Raw genomic sequence first — 17,691 nt, forward strand, 5'->3', positions numbered from 1 at the left:
TTCGAGAAGAGCAAGAAGTCAGACATTAATGAAGTAATCTGTATGCAAAAACCTTCTAGGGCCTTTCTATCATCATCTCACTTGTCTGACAGACTCACTTTGGAGTCTCCTCAAAGCATTCCACCTGGTTTTCATAAGGAGATTAAAAACAACCCTCTCCTCTCATCTAACTGGCTTACCTAGTATTTACTTAATTTATAGAATCATAACAATGAGGACACAGCATTCACAGGTCTGGGGGCCGGCAGAGGGGGCTCGCTGCCTTGGAGCCTCAGTGCTGGGCGGGTGGAGAGAGGGGTCAAGGCGGTCAGTTATGGATTCTGCTGCCTTGTCCCCATGTTACCGATGGGGACTGAGGCTCAGAGGAGCAAAGGGAAACCTCCAGGCCACTAGGAACCCGAATCGAAGTCCTAGCTCTTTCCTCCACCCCACAGGCCACCCAGCTCTCAGGGCCTGGAGGGCCCACTTCTGGCCGTCGTCTTTTTTTTTTTAAACAAGGAATTTTTATTTATTTACTTATTGTGTGTATGTGTGTGTGTGTGTATTGCTGATCCTCACCCGAGGATATTTTTCCATTGATTTTTAGAGAGAGTGGAAGGGAGAGGGAGAGACAGAGAGAGAGAGCGAGAGCGAGAGAGAAACATCGAGGTGAGAGAGATACATTGATTGCTTGCCTTCTGCATGCACCTGGACTGGGGCTGGGGCGACGTGGGGTGGGGGATCAAGCCTGCAACCGAGGGACATACCCTTGACCGGAATCAAACCTGGGACACTTCAGTCTAGGAGCCGACGCTCTATCCTGGCCTTGTTCTTCTCTCAGGCAGCCAGAGGGTGCGGCCTGCAGCTGCCCGCACGGGTTCAGAATCCGGGGGGGGGGGGGGGGAGGGGGGGGGGGGGGGGGGGGGGGGAGGGTGGGAACTGCCTCCTGACCCTCCCGGGCCTCCCCGGGATCGGTCCTCATCGTGTCTGAACCCGCCTCTCTCTGCAGAGACGGCTTTCTGAGGGACGGCATCGTCACCGCGCTGTCCCTCCTGCTGAACGACCCGCAGCCGGCCTGCCGCGAGAACCTGCACCTGGCCTTCCAGCACCTGGCGCAGGTGCCCTCAGGTAGGCCCCGGCCGCCCCGCCACCCCAAGGCCTCCCGGGCAGGCCGGGCGCGCGCCTGGCTTCAGATCCGCCTAGAGCACACGTTTAAAAGTTATGCTTTACGTCTGCCTGCGGACTGAGGGGCCCCGGGTTCGATTCCGGTCAAGGGCACCTACCTCGGTCGCAGGCTCCTCCCAGAAAAATAAGAAGACCGCCCTTGTCCGTTGCTGGCAGAATCATCTCGGGGCTCCGGGCATGGGGCTTGCCCACGCCTTTCTTAAACGAGCCGTGGCTGATTCTCCCGTGCGGCCGCGGGTGAGAGGCACCGAGATGTTGGGGTGTCTCTACGACAGGCCAGTGCTTGGGGCTGAGCCCCCGGCTCACTGTGTGCGAACCTTTAAAGCATTCAGACAAGTAGCGAGACAATGAGAATGGGTGTCAGGCACCAGCACTCAGCTTTGCTGAATCTTAACATTCTGCCCCATTTCACATGTGCTTGAGATGGTTGCTTGAACCCCCCCCCCACCCAATCCAAGTCCCCTGTGAACCTCCTCCGCTCAGCCCCTTCCATCATCTGGGGACTATGTCGCCACCGCAGGTCTTTGTATTTTACCACAGATGTGAACAGATACAGATCTTTCCTCGCGCGTTTTCCAACTCCATGTAAACGATCTCGCTTCCATATCTCCTCGCTGTTGAAACAATGCAATGCTGTAATGTTGGGATTGACCCATGTCGTGTCATGGGCTCTGTTTCGTTATGAGCACCGCGGCGCACCCCTATACTCACATGCAACATACCTGCCCGGCGGAGGGCCCCGCTGCTTCTGTTCCCGAGCCTGGAGGAGCTCAGCCGGGGGACAGCGTGGTGGGGCACGGAGAACGCAAGCCCTGCAGGGTGTGCCTGCTCAACCAGACACCTGAGGGTGCAAGACCGCATTAAAGGTGTTTTCACCATAAAAAAGAGAGAGAGAATGCAAGCCCGCAAGCCTTCAGCTTGGCCTGAACTTGCATGTGCTGCATCCTAGTCAGCAGCCCAGTGGCGTGCTGAGCCGTGTCGCTGTGTGTGGCTCCGCTGTCCCCGTGACCGCGGGCAGCGGCATCGTCCCTCCGCCTGGCGCCGCCTGGGAGCCTGAGCCCATTTGTTGACCTGTTTCTCCCCCAACCCCATTTCTTACCGGTCGGGAGGAGGGAATGTTGCATTTCTTCTGGGCCCCAACCCTGGCGGGTCACACACTGGAAATGCCATTTCCTGGGCTGGTTGTGCGGCTTTTTGCTGTTGATCTGTTTGCTCATTGGTCCAGCAGTTTTTCATTGGAATGTAGTCCGTTTCCTACACGTGTGTGAGTGTGTATGTGAGTGTGTGAGTGTGTGTGTGTGTGCACGCGTGTGCGCTTTTTGGGGTGCTGTTTAAGATAATTTGGTGCCGTTTAAGAGCTCATGAAGACTGTCTGCCATATTTCCTTTTAAAAGTGTTGAGTTTTGTTCTTCACATTGATCTTGTGAAGGTCCCTGGGATGGATTTTTATTTCTGTTCTGAGGTCTTGTCTCGCCCTTGCTGGGCCAACACAGTCTTAATGACAAAAGCTCTATGCGCCCCCCTGCATTGCGCCCCCCCCCCCCATCTCCTCCCTGCAAACTTTCCTGGAACCTACACGCTCTGGGTGCACCGTAGGTCGGGAGCTCTGGTTCTGACAAGCCTCATCTGGGGCCACATTTTTAAAGGTCATTTGTCTGTTTTCTTGCTGCAATTCACTCACCCACCCCTTCGTCTGTTTGACTAATGTGTTGGGGTATCTGGTGAGGGGTGGGGGGTGGGGGGATGGAGGTCTCCTCTGAGCCCTTGCGCTGGGTGGGGTCTGGTTTACTGGCTGTTTTCCCAAAGGAACCAGCAGGGGGCGCCCCAGGACTGTGACAGCCTGGCTGGGCCCTGCTGGGATCTGGGCCTGGGGTGGGGCCCTTCAGGAGAGGAGGGGCCAGGAGTGCAGAGGCCAGTGCCACGCAGAGGCCGCTGGCGCAGGCTCCGGAGATCCTGCCTGCGAACGTGGAGGGCACGTGTCTCTTTCCTGGCCGGATGTTCAGCTTCAGGGCTGAGACTGGGGCTCTTGGGTAACGAGTTTGGGGTGCAGTTGAACAGCTGGGGGTCCCTGGAAGTGTCTCCCTACCAGACCCACTGGCCATGCCCCCTTGGGCCCTCTCCCTGACGGTGGCCTTGGGCCCCGACTGGCATGCCTGGGAGTCCGGCCCGACTCCCCCGGTCACTCGCTCCTGTGCGGGGCTGGGATCAGCTGGCCCAGCTTTCTCCGCAGTGTTGTAAGGACCGCTCTGTCCTGACCCCGTGTGCGGCCTGGGCTGGGGGTGCTGTGGGGGTGGAGGCAGACGCGCCTCCCTCGGGGGAGAGGCTGTGAGGATGAGCTGGGGCCTCTCCCAGGGCCAGGCCCGAGGGGCAGGACACTGGGAGACTCTGGACGCAGGTTCAATCCTGGTGGTTTTGAAGTGCTGGGGCACATCCCTGGCGTCACACACTCTCAGGACTAGAGAGAGAAATCGGGGGGCTGTGTCCAGGGGGAGCTGAAGCCGCGGGGCAGGGATGGGGGACCAGGGCCGTGTCAGCCTGACCGTCTTGATGGGCAGTTGAACCCTCAGTCCCCTCTAGCCGTGCATCTTCAGGCTAGAGCTGCTCACGGGTCCTTTCACAGCCGAGTAAGTCTCTGATTTAAATCACATGTTACTTCTTCTTCTTCTACAAGAGCCCCCTTGGGCTTTTGCTGTTTGGTGAGGTGGGAAGGCGTGGAGGGGATCCCCACGTGGGCTCAGGGGCGGGGCTGGGCGGGGAGAGAGCCAGGTTCCTGGGTGACTAGGTTCTGAGTGTCTGCGTGGGCACCTGTGCGCACACCTTCTGCTGCCCCTCACCCCGGGCTCGTGTGGGGGTGGGTGCTGGATTCAGGAGGTGACGAGGGTGGCTCTGTGCTCCCCTTGGGCTCCCCATCCCTCCGTCCAGGCACAGTGGTCAGGCAGAGGCAGACGAGGATGGAGGCCTTGGGAGGCACGTCCCCCTCTGCCCCGCCCAGGAAAGGCGTCTCCACCTCTCCCTGACCTTGACCTCGACCCGTTCATCTATAAAATGGGCCACTGCAGACAAGCTCTGTCGTGAGTGTTAAAGGAATTTGCAAGGAGCCTGTGCAGGGTGGACACACGTCCTTGACTGCTGATCAGTGCTTTCCCCACACGGAGATGCTGTAACCGGAGTCAGCGAATGGTAGGCCTCGGGGGCACTTCCGGCGGGTGCCGCGCCCTGCAGGACCGCCCTGCCCTGATGGGGGTCGGCACCTCGGGGCTCTCCGGGAACCTCTTCTGCTCTGCGGGAACAGCTCTGACCCTGGCGGAGGTGTCTTTAGGGTGTGAGGGTTCTGGGTGACAGTGCAGCCTTGGTGGGTGTTGGGGACAGTGGGAGGGGTGGGAGCCATCGTCACCCCCAAACCTCAGCGCCTCGGGACACAGGGGCCTGGCGGGGCTCCTCACTGTTCAGAAAATAAGTTTTTCTTTAATTTCAGAGAGAGGAAGGGAGAGGGAGGAATAGAAACATTAATGATTAAAATCACTGATCAGCTGTCTCCTGCACGCCCCCTACAGGGGATCGAGCCCACAACCTGCAACCCCCGGCAGGTGCCCTGACCGGGGATGGAACCATGACCTCCTGGCTCCTGGGTCAATGCTCAACCACTGAGCCACACCAGCCGGGCAGGCTCCTCACGCCTGCAGGCTCTTTCCTCTCTTGAGGTTGTTTGTTCTTGATGTTCATTTTGAGATGAGTTACCTACGTGTGTGTGTGGGGGGGTGTGTGTATGGGGGCAGGGGGAGGGGCCGAGAAAGGAACCGCAGAGTGGACGGGCCCAGCCCTCAGCCCTGCACACGCAGCACCCGGGCTCGGCTGGCTCGTTCGGGATATTTTATTTTCTGAAAGTAGACAATCTTTGACTTCCACACCACACCGGCCCGCAGCCCTCTGCACATCTCCCAAGTCCTTGGCTGTGCTTCTGCGCCCGACCTCGGGCGCACGGTACCGAACAGAGGCAGAGAGAGGAGCTCTGGCGAGGTCTCGGGGCGCCTTCCCTCTCGGTGGCCGCCGGGGTTCGTATTTACACGCGATCCGCGGCCAAGGTCCTTCCACAGTGGCAGGTGCCACGGGCCTGGGGCTGGGGTCCCAGCAGGGCCTCCCTCAGGCTACAAGGCTGGCTGAGCCTTCACAGGAGGCAGAGCTGCTCTCAGCCACAGGCGCGGGCGGCCAGGGCCCATCTCCCGCCTCCCCTTCCTCTCCTTGCAAAGCCAGAGGACTTCCTCCGTCACCACCAAGACCGCCAGCTATTGTCCACTCGCCCCGACGTGAAGAACCTTCTTTAAATACGTCACATGGAATTTTCTGAAACAAAAACGAAGCAGAAACCGCACCAGGAACAGGAGCAGGGGACAGACCCGTCCGGGTAACAACTGTGACACTCGGCAAGCCAGACACGAAAAGGACCACCTGAAAAAAAACAGGTCCCGAAGACCCGCGCTTTAAAAAAAGAATACTCGACTGCGTTTGAAATTGTCTGTTTTTTCCTGCAAAACACCACGAGGTTTGGCAAAAAAAAAAAAAAAAAAAAAAAAAAAGTCAGAGAAGAAATCCCAGGTTTAGAAAACACCGGACAAGGAGAAGGAAAGCTGGACCCCAGCTGGCCTCGCCGGAAACAGGTCGCGCCACTCGTGCTGCTGTGTGGACGTTCGCTGCACACGTTGAAGCTGTTTAAAAAGAGCTGCGAGTGGCGGGAGGGCTGGCTGGCGCCCGGCTGGCCTCGCACCCCGGTTCCAGGCACAGAGCGCGGTCCCCGGTGGCCAGGGTGGGCGTGTCCAGCGGAAGGAGCTCGGACCCTCCCTGGTCCTCCCTCCTGGTCAGCGACAGATCCCTGTTCTAGGGTGCAGCGGGCCTCCAGGTGGCCCCAAAGCCTCCCCCGCAGTCCCACGGTGCGGGGGGGACCCCATGCAGAGTGGGGCCAACTCAGGCAGGGGGAAGGGCCTTGGGGAACGTGTGACAGCGCCTCAAATCTCCAAGAGACCCCGACGCCTGGGGACGCTTCGCTGTCTCGACTGTGTGTGTGTGCGTGCGTGTGTGTCTACCTACCTAGCAACCTATCCGTATATGGTTATGTTTGTGGAAATGTGGGGGCCACGGAGGCGGAGGGGCGGGGCGGGGGGACGTTCTCCAGGCCCCGTTTTCTGGCCCTGGGCTGGGGCGGGCCCCCCTGGGGTTCCGTCACAGGCGGGCGGGCTGGCCGCCCCTCAGCAAAGGCCTATGTACTTGAGGTTGTTCTGAATGATGACGTCGGTCACGGCGTCGAAGACGAACTGGATGTTACTGGTGTCGGTGGCGCAGGTGAAGTGGGAGTAGATCTCCTTGGTCTCCTTGTTGCGGTTCAGGTCCTCGAACTGCCGCTGGATGTAGACGGCCGCCTCCTCGTAGGTGTTCTGGCCCTTGTACTCGGGGAAGCAGACGGTGAGCGGGATGCGCCGGATCTTCTCGGCCAGCAGGTCCTTCTTGTTCAGGAACAGGATGAGGGACGTGTTGATGAACCAGTTGTTGTTGCAGATGGAGTCGAAGAGGCGCAGGCTCTCCGCCATCCGGCTCTGCGGGGAGGGGCACGCGGCGTTAGTCTGGGGGCTGCGAGGAAGGACCCCAGGCCCCCACGGCCGAGCCTCCCAGCCCGGGCCTGGCCCCCACAAAAGCACCCTTCTGGCCCTGGCTGGTGTGGCTCAGTGGACAGAGCATCAGCCTGCGGATCAAAGGGTCCGGGTTCGATTCTGGTCAAGGGCACGGACCTCGGTTGCAGGCTCCTCCCCGGCCTGGGCCCTGGTTGGGCGCATGCAGGAGGCAACCCATCGATGTGTTTCTCTCACATCGATGTTTCTCTCTGTCTCTCCCTCTCCCTTCCATTCTCCCTAAACATCAATGGGAAAATGTCCTCGGGTGAGGTTAACAAAAAGAGCATCTTCTGCTGGGTGTGTCCGCTGCCAGGTGCGCCGTCTGCAGCGTCTCCCACTGGCCCTGCCGCCCTGAGTGGCTGCACCCCCTCCACCCTCAGAGCCCGGCACGGGTTGTAAGAGGCTCCTTCCCTGTTGGCGCCTCCTCCGGGCCCAGTGGCGACAACACGTGGCTCTGGGGCTGCAGCCTGGTGGACGGGGCATCTCTAACCTCACACCCGGAGGGCCCGCCTGCCTCACCTGCACGCGCCAGCTCAGGTCTCCCGTGGGGACGCTGTGACCGGGTGAGCGCGGCGGCCTTTGCCGGGCAGTCAGCTCGGGCCTGCGGCGGCGGGCCCCCATCCTTCGAGCCCTGGTCCTGCCCGTGTGGTATCGAGTCCTCAGCCGGGGTCTGGGAGGGGGAGGGGGGCCTGTGCTTGTGGAGCCAAAGGCTCTAGGTCAGAGCTGGGGAGGCTCGGGGTCACTAGAGGTCACACGTGACCAGGGCAGATCCCGGGGCCCTGCCGCCCTCTGAGGACTCCCCATGCGCCGCAGCCACGGTGGGGTTTTACGGAACATAAAGCAGACGCCGGTGTTCAAAGAACCTAAGGCAGGGGTCTGACTCCCAAACCCGCTGTCTCCACGTGGAACCGCCGGTTCCACCCACGGGAAGGCGTTCCTATGGAGGCGGAAGGGGCTCCAGTCTAAGAGAACGTGGAGCAGCTGAGTGTCCGAAGCCCAGAACCAGTTCAGTTTAGATCCGAGGTTTCGGGTTTTAGACCAGGTTATACCACCGACGTGGTAGCCACGAAACCGCCGCCGGCACTGGCTGCGTGGACACGGCGCTGCTCGCCTGATCCTCACACCTTCCTAGTCCCATTGCACAGATGGAGAAACTGAGGCTGAGAGGCAGGAAACGTGCTCCAAGTCCCAGAGCCCAGAGCTCCAGGCTCACTGCACTCCTGGGGTGGACGGGCGGTGCTGGCGGGCCCACGGGGGGCTCATCCCAGGGTGGGGAGGCTCCCACGGAAACCCTGCTCTCCCACGGGCCCTGAGTTGTCTGAGGTGCGGGGCTGACAGCGTCAGTGCTGAGGGGGGACCAGGCTGAGTGGGGAGGATGCTCAGGCACGGCGGCCGTTACCCCCGACAACAGAGAAGCTGCCCCGAGAGCCGGCGCACCGCCCGGCTGATGTTCTGCAAAAGCAACGCCGCGTCTTTAGAACAAGCCCTGGAAAGCGAGGCGGCTCAGGTCTGGGCGAGCCCTTCCTGCAGAGATGAAGGGAAAGCAGCGCCCCGTTCCCCGCAGGGCCTGGGGGAGCCGCACTTGGCCGGTGCGCATGCTGAGTGGCGGGCTGAATTATCCCGTTCTGCTGGGAGTGATTAGCTTGAATGGGTTCCTGGGAGTCACAGCGTAAAGACTAGCAGCGCTGCCGTCTCACGGGAGTCATGCCATAGTCAGGGCTGCACGGTCCCCACGTTTTACATGATGTCAACAGTAGGCGCAGCCACTGGCAGCCAGGCCTGAACCCCCTGAGCAAATGCTTGAGGGTCACACACCCTGAGGGGCAGGACAGGTCCTGGCTCTGATGGCAGGGGGCGGAGCCCCAGTGACCAGGCAGGGGGCTCTCCCGAAGGCTGAGAGGGGGAGGTCTGCCCCCAGCAGGTGGGACCCAGCAGGCCAGTGGCTGGGGATGGAGCAGGGGTTCAAGGGTGGGTTTGCAAGCCCAGAGTGGGGGCCAGGCAGAGGGGACAGGACATGGCCAGGGTCCTGGCGTGGGACCTCCCTGAGCCCTGCTGGGTCACCTGGCGGCTCTTGTGTCCAGCCCGGCTCTGTTCGGGGGATGAGTGTGGAGTTTGGGAACAGGGGCGGGAGGGCCTCCTCCACATGCTGAGAGGGTGCCCGTGAGCAGGGCCTCCCAGGGCTCAGCGGAGAGCCCGAGATGGCACCAACCGCGCCGCCTCCTCCAGCCACAGGCCCCCCCCCCCCCCCGGGTGTCCCTGTCCCGCTGCCAATGCAGCGGAGGTCGGGGACGCTTCTCGGGGGACACGGACCCGCTGGAGCTGCCTGTGACCAGCGGGCTCCGGTGCCACCAGCTCACTCCAGGGCCTGCTCCCCAGGGACATGTCTGCACATTCATTTCTAGAAATAACACGACGCCTGTCGGGAGGCCTGGGCTGCAGGGGGGCCTGCGGGTAGGGGGCGGGGACACAGCAGAGGACTCAGTTTCCTCATCTCCAGAACGAGGCTGGTTCTGTTGCCGCTGGGGGAAGCCCGTGTGCTTGCCACGGAGGGGAAGCCAGCTCTCCCGGGGGAGGTGGGGCTGGGAGGCGGGGCCGTGGCATGAATGAGCTCCATTTACCAGGGACGGAGCCAGCCCCGTGGCTGCCACCCTGCAGCTGGGCCACCAGGCCTCTCCGGGCAACAGGGTGCCAGGCTCCAAGGGCGCCGAGAGCGGGACCTGGGCATGGCGGCCGCCTGGCAGTGCCCCGCTGGGTGGGGCAGAGCGTGGCTTAAGGGGCACGGGGTCGCTGACAGTGGGTGGTGAGCCTAGTCCACCGTCTGGTGCCCGGCCTGCTGAGGGGAGTCAGGCCTGGGCACCCCCAACTTCTTTAGTGGGGAGAGGGCAAGGGCGCCCCACTGTCAGACCCGCACCCTGATGTCCCGGCAGGGGCGTGGCAGGGGCGGGCTGTTGGACGTGCAGCCGTGGAGCGTGTGACGGGTTGTGCCACCAGAGTAAGAGCACGTCAAGGATGGCGCCGGTCACTCAGGAAACCAGCTTACGCTCGGTCCCTCAAGCGGGGACAAGCCGTCCAGGGAGAGAGAGGAGGCCTGGGCGGCCACGGAGGCTGGCGGGGGCCGCACTAGGGTGGCCCCGGGCCCCGAGGGGGAGAGGCCAGGCCGTGTCCAGGCCACAGGTGCACAGCCCTGTGCTTCCCCAGGCAGCCAGCCCAGCGAGGGTCCCCGTCCCACTGGGGTTCATTTCCCTTTCGGGGTCCCCGTGTCCCAGGGGAGCTCAGAGGAGCAAGATCCTGGCTTGTTCTGGGGGCAGGGGTCCCACTGAGACGCAACCGCCTGAGGACGCGACCCTGGGCCCCGAGCCAGGCCACTTCCTGCGGCTTCTCCGCTGCCCCGATCGCAGGCCTCTGGTTGGAAACAACGAACTTGGGTTTCGACAGCCCCCCACGCCCCAGGGGACATGGGGCTGTTAGGGACCAGGCTAGGGCCGTGGTTAGGTGGCGGTGGGGTGGGGTGGAGATACCCGTCTGCCCTGTGTGTGTGCAGAAGCCGGGGCACCAGACCTCAGTCTACCCCCAAACTGCAAGTGCGCCCCAGTCTGCCACATCCTCTCCTGAGCCACGACGCCCAGGGACCTGGAGCAGTCTGGCGTCCGTGGCAGCGGGCACTGCACAGGCTCCCACCGTCCCGCGGATCCCCCACATTCACCCGACACCCCCATTTCTAAGAAACCCCCTGACAGCCGCCTCCCATCCTCTGGGCCCCACACGCGGCACAGACGCGGGCCAGAGCTGGTCCTGCCTCGGGCCCGAGGTTTCCTGGCCTCCCTGTGCCGCCTCCTGCGTGGCCAGGGCCCTGGAGACCGTGGCTGCCCCTCTGCTCCGGTCTCCCCGCCGTCCTCAAGGAGCTTCCAATGCCCATGGAGGCTGAGAGGCGACAGAGATGGGCAGACAGACAGACAGACACACACCACGCAGCCAGCCGGCATGGCTGTGCTTCCCCGCAGAGGCCTGGCCGGGGGAGGGGGCGGCAGGAGGCGCCTGAGTCATCTCTCCGCCTGCAGGGACCGCGCAGTCGGAGCTGAGCTTGGAGCTTGGAGCTCAGAGCTGGGAGCTTGGCCTCCCCAGGCAGCTCCAGCTCCTGGCCGCCTGGAGGATCTGTCGTTCCACCCCCACCGCCTGGGAAGCGCGTCCCCCGTGGAAGGGCAGGGCCGTGAGCTTGGATGGAATCACATAAGCCGGGTGGACAAGAGGGCGCGTGTGGCCGCGGTCAGCCGCCCACAGGGAGGCAAAGTCCTTCCCGTTGCTGAGCTGCTGGGAGTGTGACAGCAGCTGCCACCAGGGCGGCCGCTCCCCTCCCTCTGCTCCGCTGAGCCTGAGCGTAGTACCCAGACACTCAGTAGACTTGCTGCCGTTTCCATGACAACCGGGAGGAAGCCTCCACCCTCCAGCACAGACTGATGGGGGAAGGGTGCAGCGGGTTTCTGGGCCCGGCCAGGTGTCCCTCCCTCCACAGCTGTCTGTCACTTGTTGGGGTGCAGGTAGGAGAGGCCCTGGGGGCTGGGGGGATGCTGCTCCCCTGAGAGACAAGGCAGCAAGAAGGTCCTTTTCGTGACCTGCTCCTGGCTGGGGCGGGGCTCCTGGTGGATGGAGAGGCAGGAAGATGGCGCCGTGTCTCGCCCATGTCACTCGGAGGGGTAGTAGCCTCAACAGCCGCCCTGACAGCACGGGCCCCACCCCCACCCCCACCCCCACCTGTGGAGGCTGCCGTGCTAACCCCACGCCCAGCTCTGTTCATCTGGAGGTGGCATAAGGGGCTCCCGTGCCAGGGAGAGGCGCTGTCGTGGGCTCCGCCCATGTTCCCATTTTACAGAGGCAGAAACTGACTCAGAGGGCTCACCTCGCCTGCCCAGGCCCCTCAGCCTGTCCTTCTGTCCTCCCCCACTGCCACTGGCCTCAGGAGATGGGGAGGGGTCTGGGGACAGAGGTGGGCGAGCCGGGTCACTTCAAGACCAACCTGGTCAGCACTTCCCTCCTCTTCCCCCTGCAGACCCAGTGCTGCTGTGCTGGGCCGGAGGACTGGGCTCATGAGGCTCCTGAATCAACGAGCCCGGACTGATGGCTCCTGGAGCCAGTCCACAGGGACAGCGCAGAGGGGCGGGGCTTCCACCTGCAGCCTTGCGGGCAATGGGCTCAGGGTGGGGGTGCTGCCTGGGGGGGGTCCTCTCCCCACAGGTGCCCAGGCCCAGGGTCAACCAAACTCACTCGCCCAGCCTGGGCCCTTGGGGTTCAAGACAGAGCAGAAACAGCAGCTCAGTGCCTCACCCCGCCCCCCACCCCCCCAGCTACAGCCACGGGGGGCCTTCCCTGTGGGACACCCCACACCCCTTCCAGCCACCCGGCTCCTAGGACCCTTGGTCAGGCGCCTACCACCCTCAGTGCCCACCCATTTCCACCTGAACCCTTTCTCCTGCTCACTTCAGCCCTAGGGCTCCCTGGGCGACGCGTGTGGGCGAGGCAGGCCGCTGCCCGAGGGGGGCCCTGAGTGGGGAGCCCTCCTCTGCTCTGACGGGCAGCCCGGTTCTGCTTGCACTTGGCCTTCCCTGACAGCCCCGGGTCCTGGTGGCCAGGAGACAGCAGCAGCGTGGGACTATTGAGAAGCGAGTCCCATAGAAGGGTGGCCCACAGGTACGAACAGCCCAGCCGGTTGGATCGGTGGTTGAGCGTCGACGTATGAACCAGGAGGTCACGGTTCCTTCCGGTCAAGGGCACATGCCCGGGTTGTGGGCTCAATCTCTAGTGTGGGGCGTGCAGGAGGCAGCCGATCCATGATTCTCTCTCATCACTGATGTTTCTCTCTCTCTCTCCCTTCCTCTCTGAATCAATAAAAATATATTAAAAAAACAAACAAAAAACCCCCACCACGAAGTAACGGGGCTGGAGGGCTTGTGCCTCACCCAGCACGGACCTGGTCTGAGCCCAGAGCTGAGGTGCACGCTCAGCCCCGCCGCCTGGCTGCCCCCACCCCCCCACACCTCTGCTCTGGACGCCGGGGGTCACTCTTGGCCGCACCTGGAGCTCCCACTGAGTGGGACAGAGCAGCGAGGAGCAGCCTGACTCAGAGGGGCCGAGTCACTGAGAGGGTCACGTGCCAACTGCCCAGCCTGCCCAGTGCCTGGGGGGCGGTGCTGATGCATGAGCTGACTTGGGGGCTGTCCCTTGGCATCTGTGCAGGCCTCTCCTTCCCCTGCTACTTCCTTCGCTCTTCCTGGGACCCGCCTCCCCCCTCCTGCCCTGGGGCTCCCCTGCACCCACCACAGCCACCAGGTCCCTTCGCTCCCCTGGGCAAGGCTCTCCAGTGGCTTCCATCACGCGTGGCTGGTCCCACACCCTCTCCTCCCGCCGCGGGGCCAGGCTGTCCCTTCTAACCCAGAGAGGCCTTCCCTGGCGTACCCCTAGTCATGATCATTAGAGCCCTTTCTGCTAATTTGCTGCGCGGCCTGGAGCACCACGGGGCCGCGTGTTATGGCTCCCGCTCTGCCGAGGGCGGTGCTGTCCGTGGCAGGGACCCAGCAGGGCGGTCTGCCCAACCCGGGCCCCGGCAGGCGGGCCAGATGGTGCCCGCTGTGTGTGCTCGGAGTGGCAGCCGCTGTGCGGGGGCCGGGGTGAGAGGAGGCGTGCGTGTGTGCCCGATGCCCCTGCCCCCTGCCCACACCCACACGGTGCCCCTGCCCCGGCGGGTCTGGGCCACGGAGGGCCAGGCAGGGAGGGTGGGGAGCGGTCTCCCCTCTCCCCAACTTCCCCTTCCCATGCCTAGCGTTCGGCGGGGACCGTGGCGGACAGCAGGGCTGGGTACCGTCCTGGCCTTTCGCGGCCAGTGGCTGCGTCCCTTCTCCCTGTAGCTCCGTCATTCAGCCGATCGATCTGGCAAAACCCCTGAGAAGGCCTTGGGTAAGCAAGGCCCCGGCTCCGCCTGACGGGCTCCGCGGGCCCGTGTCCGGGTGGGTGAGCCTCGCGTCATTTTCCCACCTGAGCCCCTCGTGGCCGACCCCCGGGGGTTCTGTGTGCAGAGGCCCCAGGGCCTGACGCCCGTGTGCTCCTGCGGTGGGGACCCGCGGTGGGGACGTGCCACCCGCCCGCTCCCGCTCCTGCACCCCGGCTGCCACCTGCAGACACGCAGCCCCGAGGCCACGGACGTGTTAGGAGGGAGATTAGCGAGCGGCACAGAAAGATTAGCAACTAGGACGGGCACCCCTCCCGCCACCAGACACTCCCGCGCCGCGGGTTTTCAGGGGCATAACCCTCCCCAGGGACGAGAGGGGCTTGGAGAAGGGCCCCTCCTCCTCACGTCTCTTCTCCCAGCCCCTGTGGCCCCAGGGGACGCAGGGAAGCCCAGGTCAGAGCGCGGCCCGCGGCCTCGGGCCAGCGACAGATGGGGCTTCTGTGGGGCGGGGTGGTTCCGAGGAGCCCAGAAGTCAGCCGCCGCCCGCCTGCCCCCCGCTCTCCGGTCCAGGGGCCATTGCACGCCTCGCAGTAACAGCAGTGAGCGGCCTGCGCGCCACACCGCACGGCTGTTTGAACAAGATAACGCGGCCGGCTGCGCGGCCAGCGGCCCTAATAGCCGGACACCGTGTCCTGAGCTGCCGGGAGCAGCAGCCCGACTTCCTGCGCTCGGAGCTGTGCAGCCGGCGCCTCGCCTCTGTGCCCCTCCCCACCCCCCCCGCTGGTCTGTTTGCCGGGCCCCGTTACCCCACTGGACAGCGTGGAGGGGGTGGGAGGGACCCTAAGTAATAGAGAGGGTGGCAGCCTCCCGCTCCCCAGCCCCGGGCTTGTGTGTGCGGGCCCTGCAGCCTGGGCCCAGCCGCCTTCCGTGCACCCTCATCTTCCCACCGGGATTGCCTGGGTCCTGCCATGCCCACACCTGGCACGAGCCTAGAGCCAGGGCGCCACAGTACAGTGTGGTCAGCCCGGCTCCCACCCTTCCATTTACTCTGTGGCCAACCGCACACAACACCAGGCTGTTCCCAGCCCTAAGCCCCTGCCGGCCTGGTGGGTGGACTGTGCCAACCACTGAGGGGCCGGGCACAGGTGGCTACACAACAACCCTGGAGCCAAAGCCATGCCTCCTCCCCCGCCCCCCAGGGCCCCAGCTCGAGCTGGAGGTGGCCCTGCACCAGAGCACCTTCCTGCTCCCCACGGGGGACCTCGCCCATCGGGTGTGCGGTCCCTGGGGAGACCGAGCAGGCCAACCAGGGGTGGCCACCACGCCCGTCGGCGCTGCGGCTCCCAGCACAGGCCCAGCGCCCCATACACATCCCGTTCTGCTTTCTGTTCTCACTGAACCTCAGAATCAATGACCTGCCGACCGTTCCTGCTCCCATAAGTGCTGGCCACAGCCCGGGTGAGTGGACATGGATGGTAGCATCCTGTAACCTGGGGGTGGCTCACACAGGCTCAGACTCCCACTTCTGGGACAGCAGATTCCCAGGCCGACACTGGGAGCGTTTGCTCTCAACAGGCCTGGGGCGCCCACGTCCTGCTCCCCCATTTCACACCCAGGTACCGAGAGGGAAGGGGCCCTGGCTGCCGGGGCCTGCGGGGAAGCATGCCTTTTCCCGTTCACTGTTGCTCCCACTGAAATGAGAACTGTTTCCTGTTTGCTTCATGTGACACCTGCTGGCGTGAGCCAGGTGCCCTGCTGCCAGTCACTGACGGGAATTAGCGAGCGGCAGGTGCCAGTGCCGGTGCCTGCGGACCGGACGCTGCCAGCGGGCAGGCCTGGCCGGGGCCTGGAGGCTGCACTCTCGCTGGGAGGACACCAGAGCGAAGAGGCCCCTCCCGGTTCAGCTCTTGAGGCCCCCGGAGCCCGCGGGCTCACGCCCTGTCTGACCCGCTTCCGCAGGGCAGGCCTGGGCCCCGCCCGGCCACGCCTCGGAGCAAAGGCTGGTGGAAGCAGGGGCAGCGGGCGGGGCCAGTCCCTGCAGGGACGTGAGAGGTGAGAGACGTGGGTGGGTGTCCCAGTGGGGACCTGCCTGTGGCCAACAAGATGGGTTTCAGAGAGAGAGGCTCACCCGTAAGCAGTCCTGGGCGCCCCCAGCCCATGCACGCGCTGGGACGAGTTAGGACACTGGGCCCCTGGGCCCCTTCACGCCCCCCAGGCACTGCCACGACAGGGGCTCCGCCCGGGCACGGCTGCTTCTAACCCCGTGCCCATCGCCGCCTGTGCCCATCACTGTGGCTGGTGGCGTTATCCTGCCCGTGACGTGTGGTCCGGCAGGTCGGGCAGGCGCTAGGACTGTCAGCAGGCCCTTCGGAGGAGCTGGCGCAAGTTCACGAGAGAGCAGAGCGCCGGGCGAGGCTCCGGACGTTTCTGAGCAGCTGCTCCGGGAGGAGACTCCTCCATCCCCGGCCGCTGACCTGGTCCCAGGATGCACACACAGCAGCCCAGAGGCCGATGCCCAGCACGGCCGCTCCCCGGCCCGTCAGCCACAGCACTGCCCGGACCCAGGGCCCGGGCCGGGCCGACTCTGAGGACTTTTTGAGAGGACACGTCCTGGACAGGGAGCAAGGCTCGGCCTCAGGACTGCGTTGGCGCTGAGCCTGTGAGCGGGCGGCGAACCCCACGCGTGAGCCGAGAGCAGCAATGTGAACCCCACACCCGACAGCCCTGTGTGGCTCAGGTGGGGCTGTTTTTGTCGGGGGGGTCGGGGAGACGGGGACGGAGGAGCAGGGAGCCCTCTGGCTGATCACCGTTCTGGACGGGATGAACGTGAACAGAAGGAACACGTGCGGTCATGGGCTGGAGCGGGGCATCCCGGAGGCGGCTGATACACAGGGACCCGCCCGCTCTTCAGAGCGACGGACAGTACATCCTGTAATTCACGGATGACGGAGCCGGTCGGCAGGCCCCTGGCGGGCTCAGAGTCGCCGGATGTGTCCCGGGTGAATGTTTAACAGCCCGGGGGGAGGCGGATTGGAAGCGGCTGCCGAGTTCCCTCTGCAATTACTCTCTCCCGGCGGATCTGAAGCCCCCAACTGGATGTCACATGGCCCACGGATTCCTGAAGATTGGACACTCACACGGGGCCAGTGCCACCCAGCTCTGCCCTCCCGTGGGCTCGTGGGACAGGGAGGCTATGCCCGCTAAGCCCGGTCTTAGTGCCTCTGCAGCTGGGCCCGCTCTCCCCGCACGGGCTGGTCAGCACTGGGCGAGGCCCCCACTGGAGCCCAGCAGGCCGGCTTCCTGGTTAGGGAGGGCCACCGTCTCAGAGAACCGAGGAGCACCCGGGGCACCCCCTGCAGACCCCGCCAGGCACAGGGTGAAGCTGCCGGTGGAAGAGGCCGCGAGGGGGTGCGTCCGGCCCTCACGGAGGGAGGGGGCTGATGTGCCCACGAGGAGGAGATGGGGATGAATGGAAAGGCCCCGCTAGGACCCCGAGGCCCCACCAGGTGTGTGGAGCGGGACTGAGGGTGGGACACACGGAGCAGAAGGCCTGCCCCGCCCCTTCCCTTTGGCTGATGTCTGACAGGACCTGCTGGGGCTCGGGGTGGGCACCCGGCGGACAGGAGGGGAGCCCCGGAAGCCGGCGTCGTGCCGGGAGGAGGCTGCTGCCAGAGGCCCCGATGGCTGCACGTCTGCTGGGAGAGGAGGGAAGGAAGTCTCCGTCCAAGAGACTGAAATGTCAGCTGCCAAGTGCCAGGGCCCAAAATAGGTGCCAGGCTGCGCTGCAGAGAGGGCACCGCCAGTGCTGCCTCCCCCCACCCCTCCCCCTCGCCCAGGCCCACCACGGCTGGAGCTGGCTTCCCACTCAAACTACGCGAAGCCCGGGCCTGGGGAGCAGGTGCCATCACTGCCAGCCATTGACCGAGTAAC

General features: G+C 64.2%; 2 protein-coding genes across 2 annotated transcripts in view; one reads left to right on the top strand and one right to left on the bottom strand.

The window, feature by feature from the left end:
- Positions 1–17,691, top strand: part of RSPH14 (radial spoke head 14 homolog) — a 48,559-nt gene that overhangs the window by 1,341 nt on the left and 29,527 nt on the right. Inside the window, exon 3 of the mRNA XM_036307425.1 lies at positions 989–1,107. Coding sequence (XP_036163318.1) covers positions 989–1,107 — 119 coding nt within the window. The remainder of the gene's footprint in view (positions 1–988; positions 1,108–17,691) is intronic.
- GNAZ (G protein subunit alpha z) overlaps positions 5,022–17,691 on the bottom strand; it is a 34,432-nt gene continuing 21,762 nt past the window's right edge. The window contains exon 3 of the mRNA XM_036307424.1: positions 5,022–6,749. Within this exon, the coding sequence (XP_036163317.1) occupies positions 6,405–6,749 (345 nt within the window). The 3' untranslated portion in view covers positions 5,022–6,404. The remainder of the gene's footprint in view (positions 6,750–17,691) is intronic.

This window comes from Myotis myotis, unplaced genomic scaffold, assembly GCF_014108235.1.
Source record: "Myotis myotis isolate mMyoMyo1 unplaced genomic scaffold, mMyoMyo1.p scaffold_m19_p_47, whole genome shotgun sequence".
Classification (NCBI taxonomy): domain Eukaryota; kingdom Metazoa; phylum Chordata; class Mammalia; order Chiroptera; family Vespertilionidae; genus Myotis; species Myotis myotis.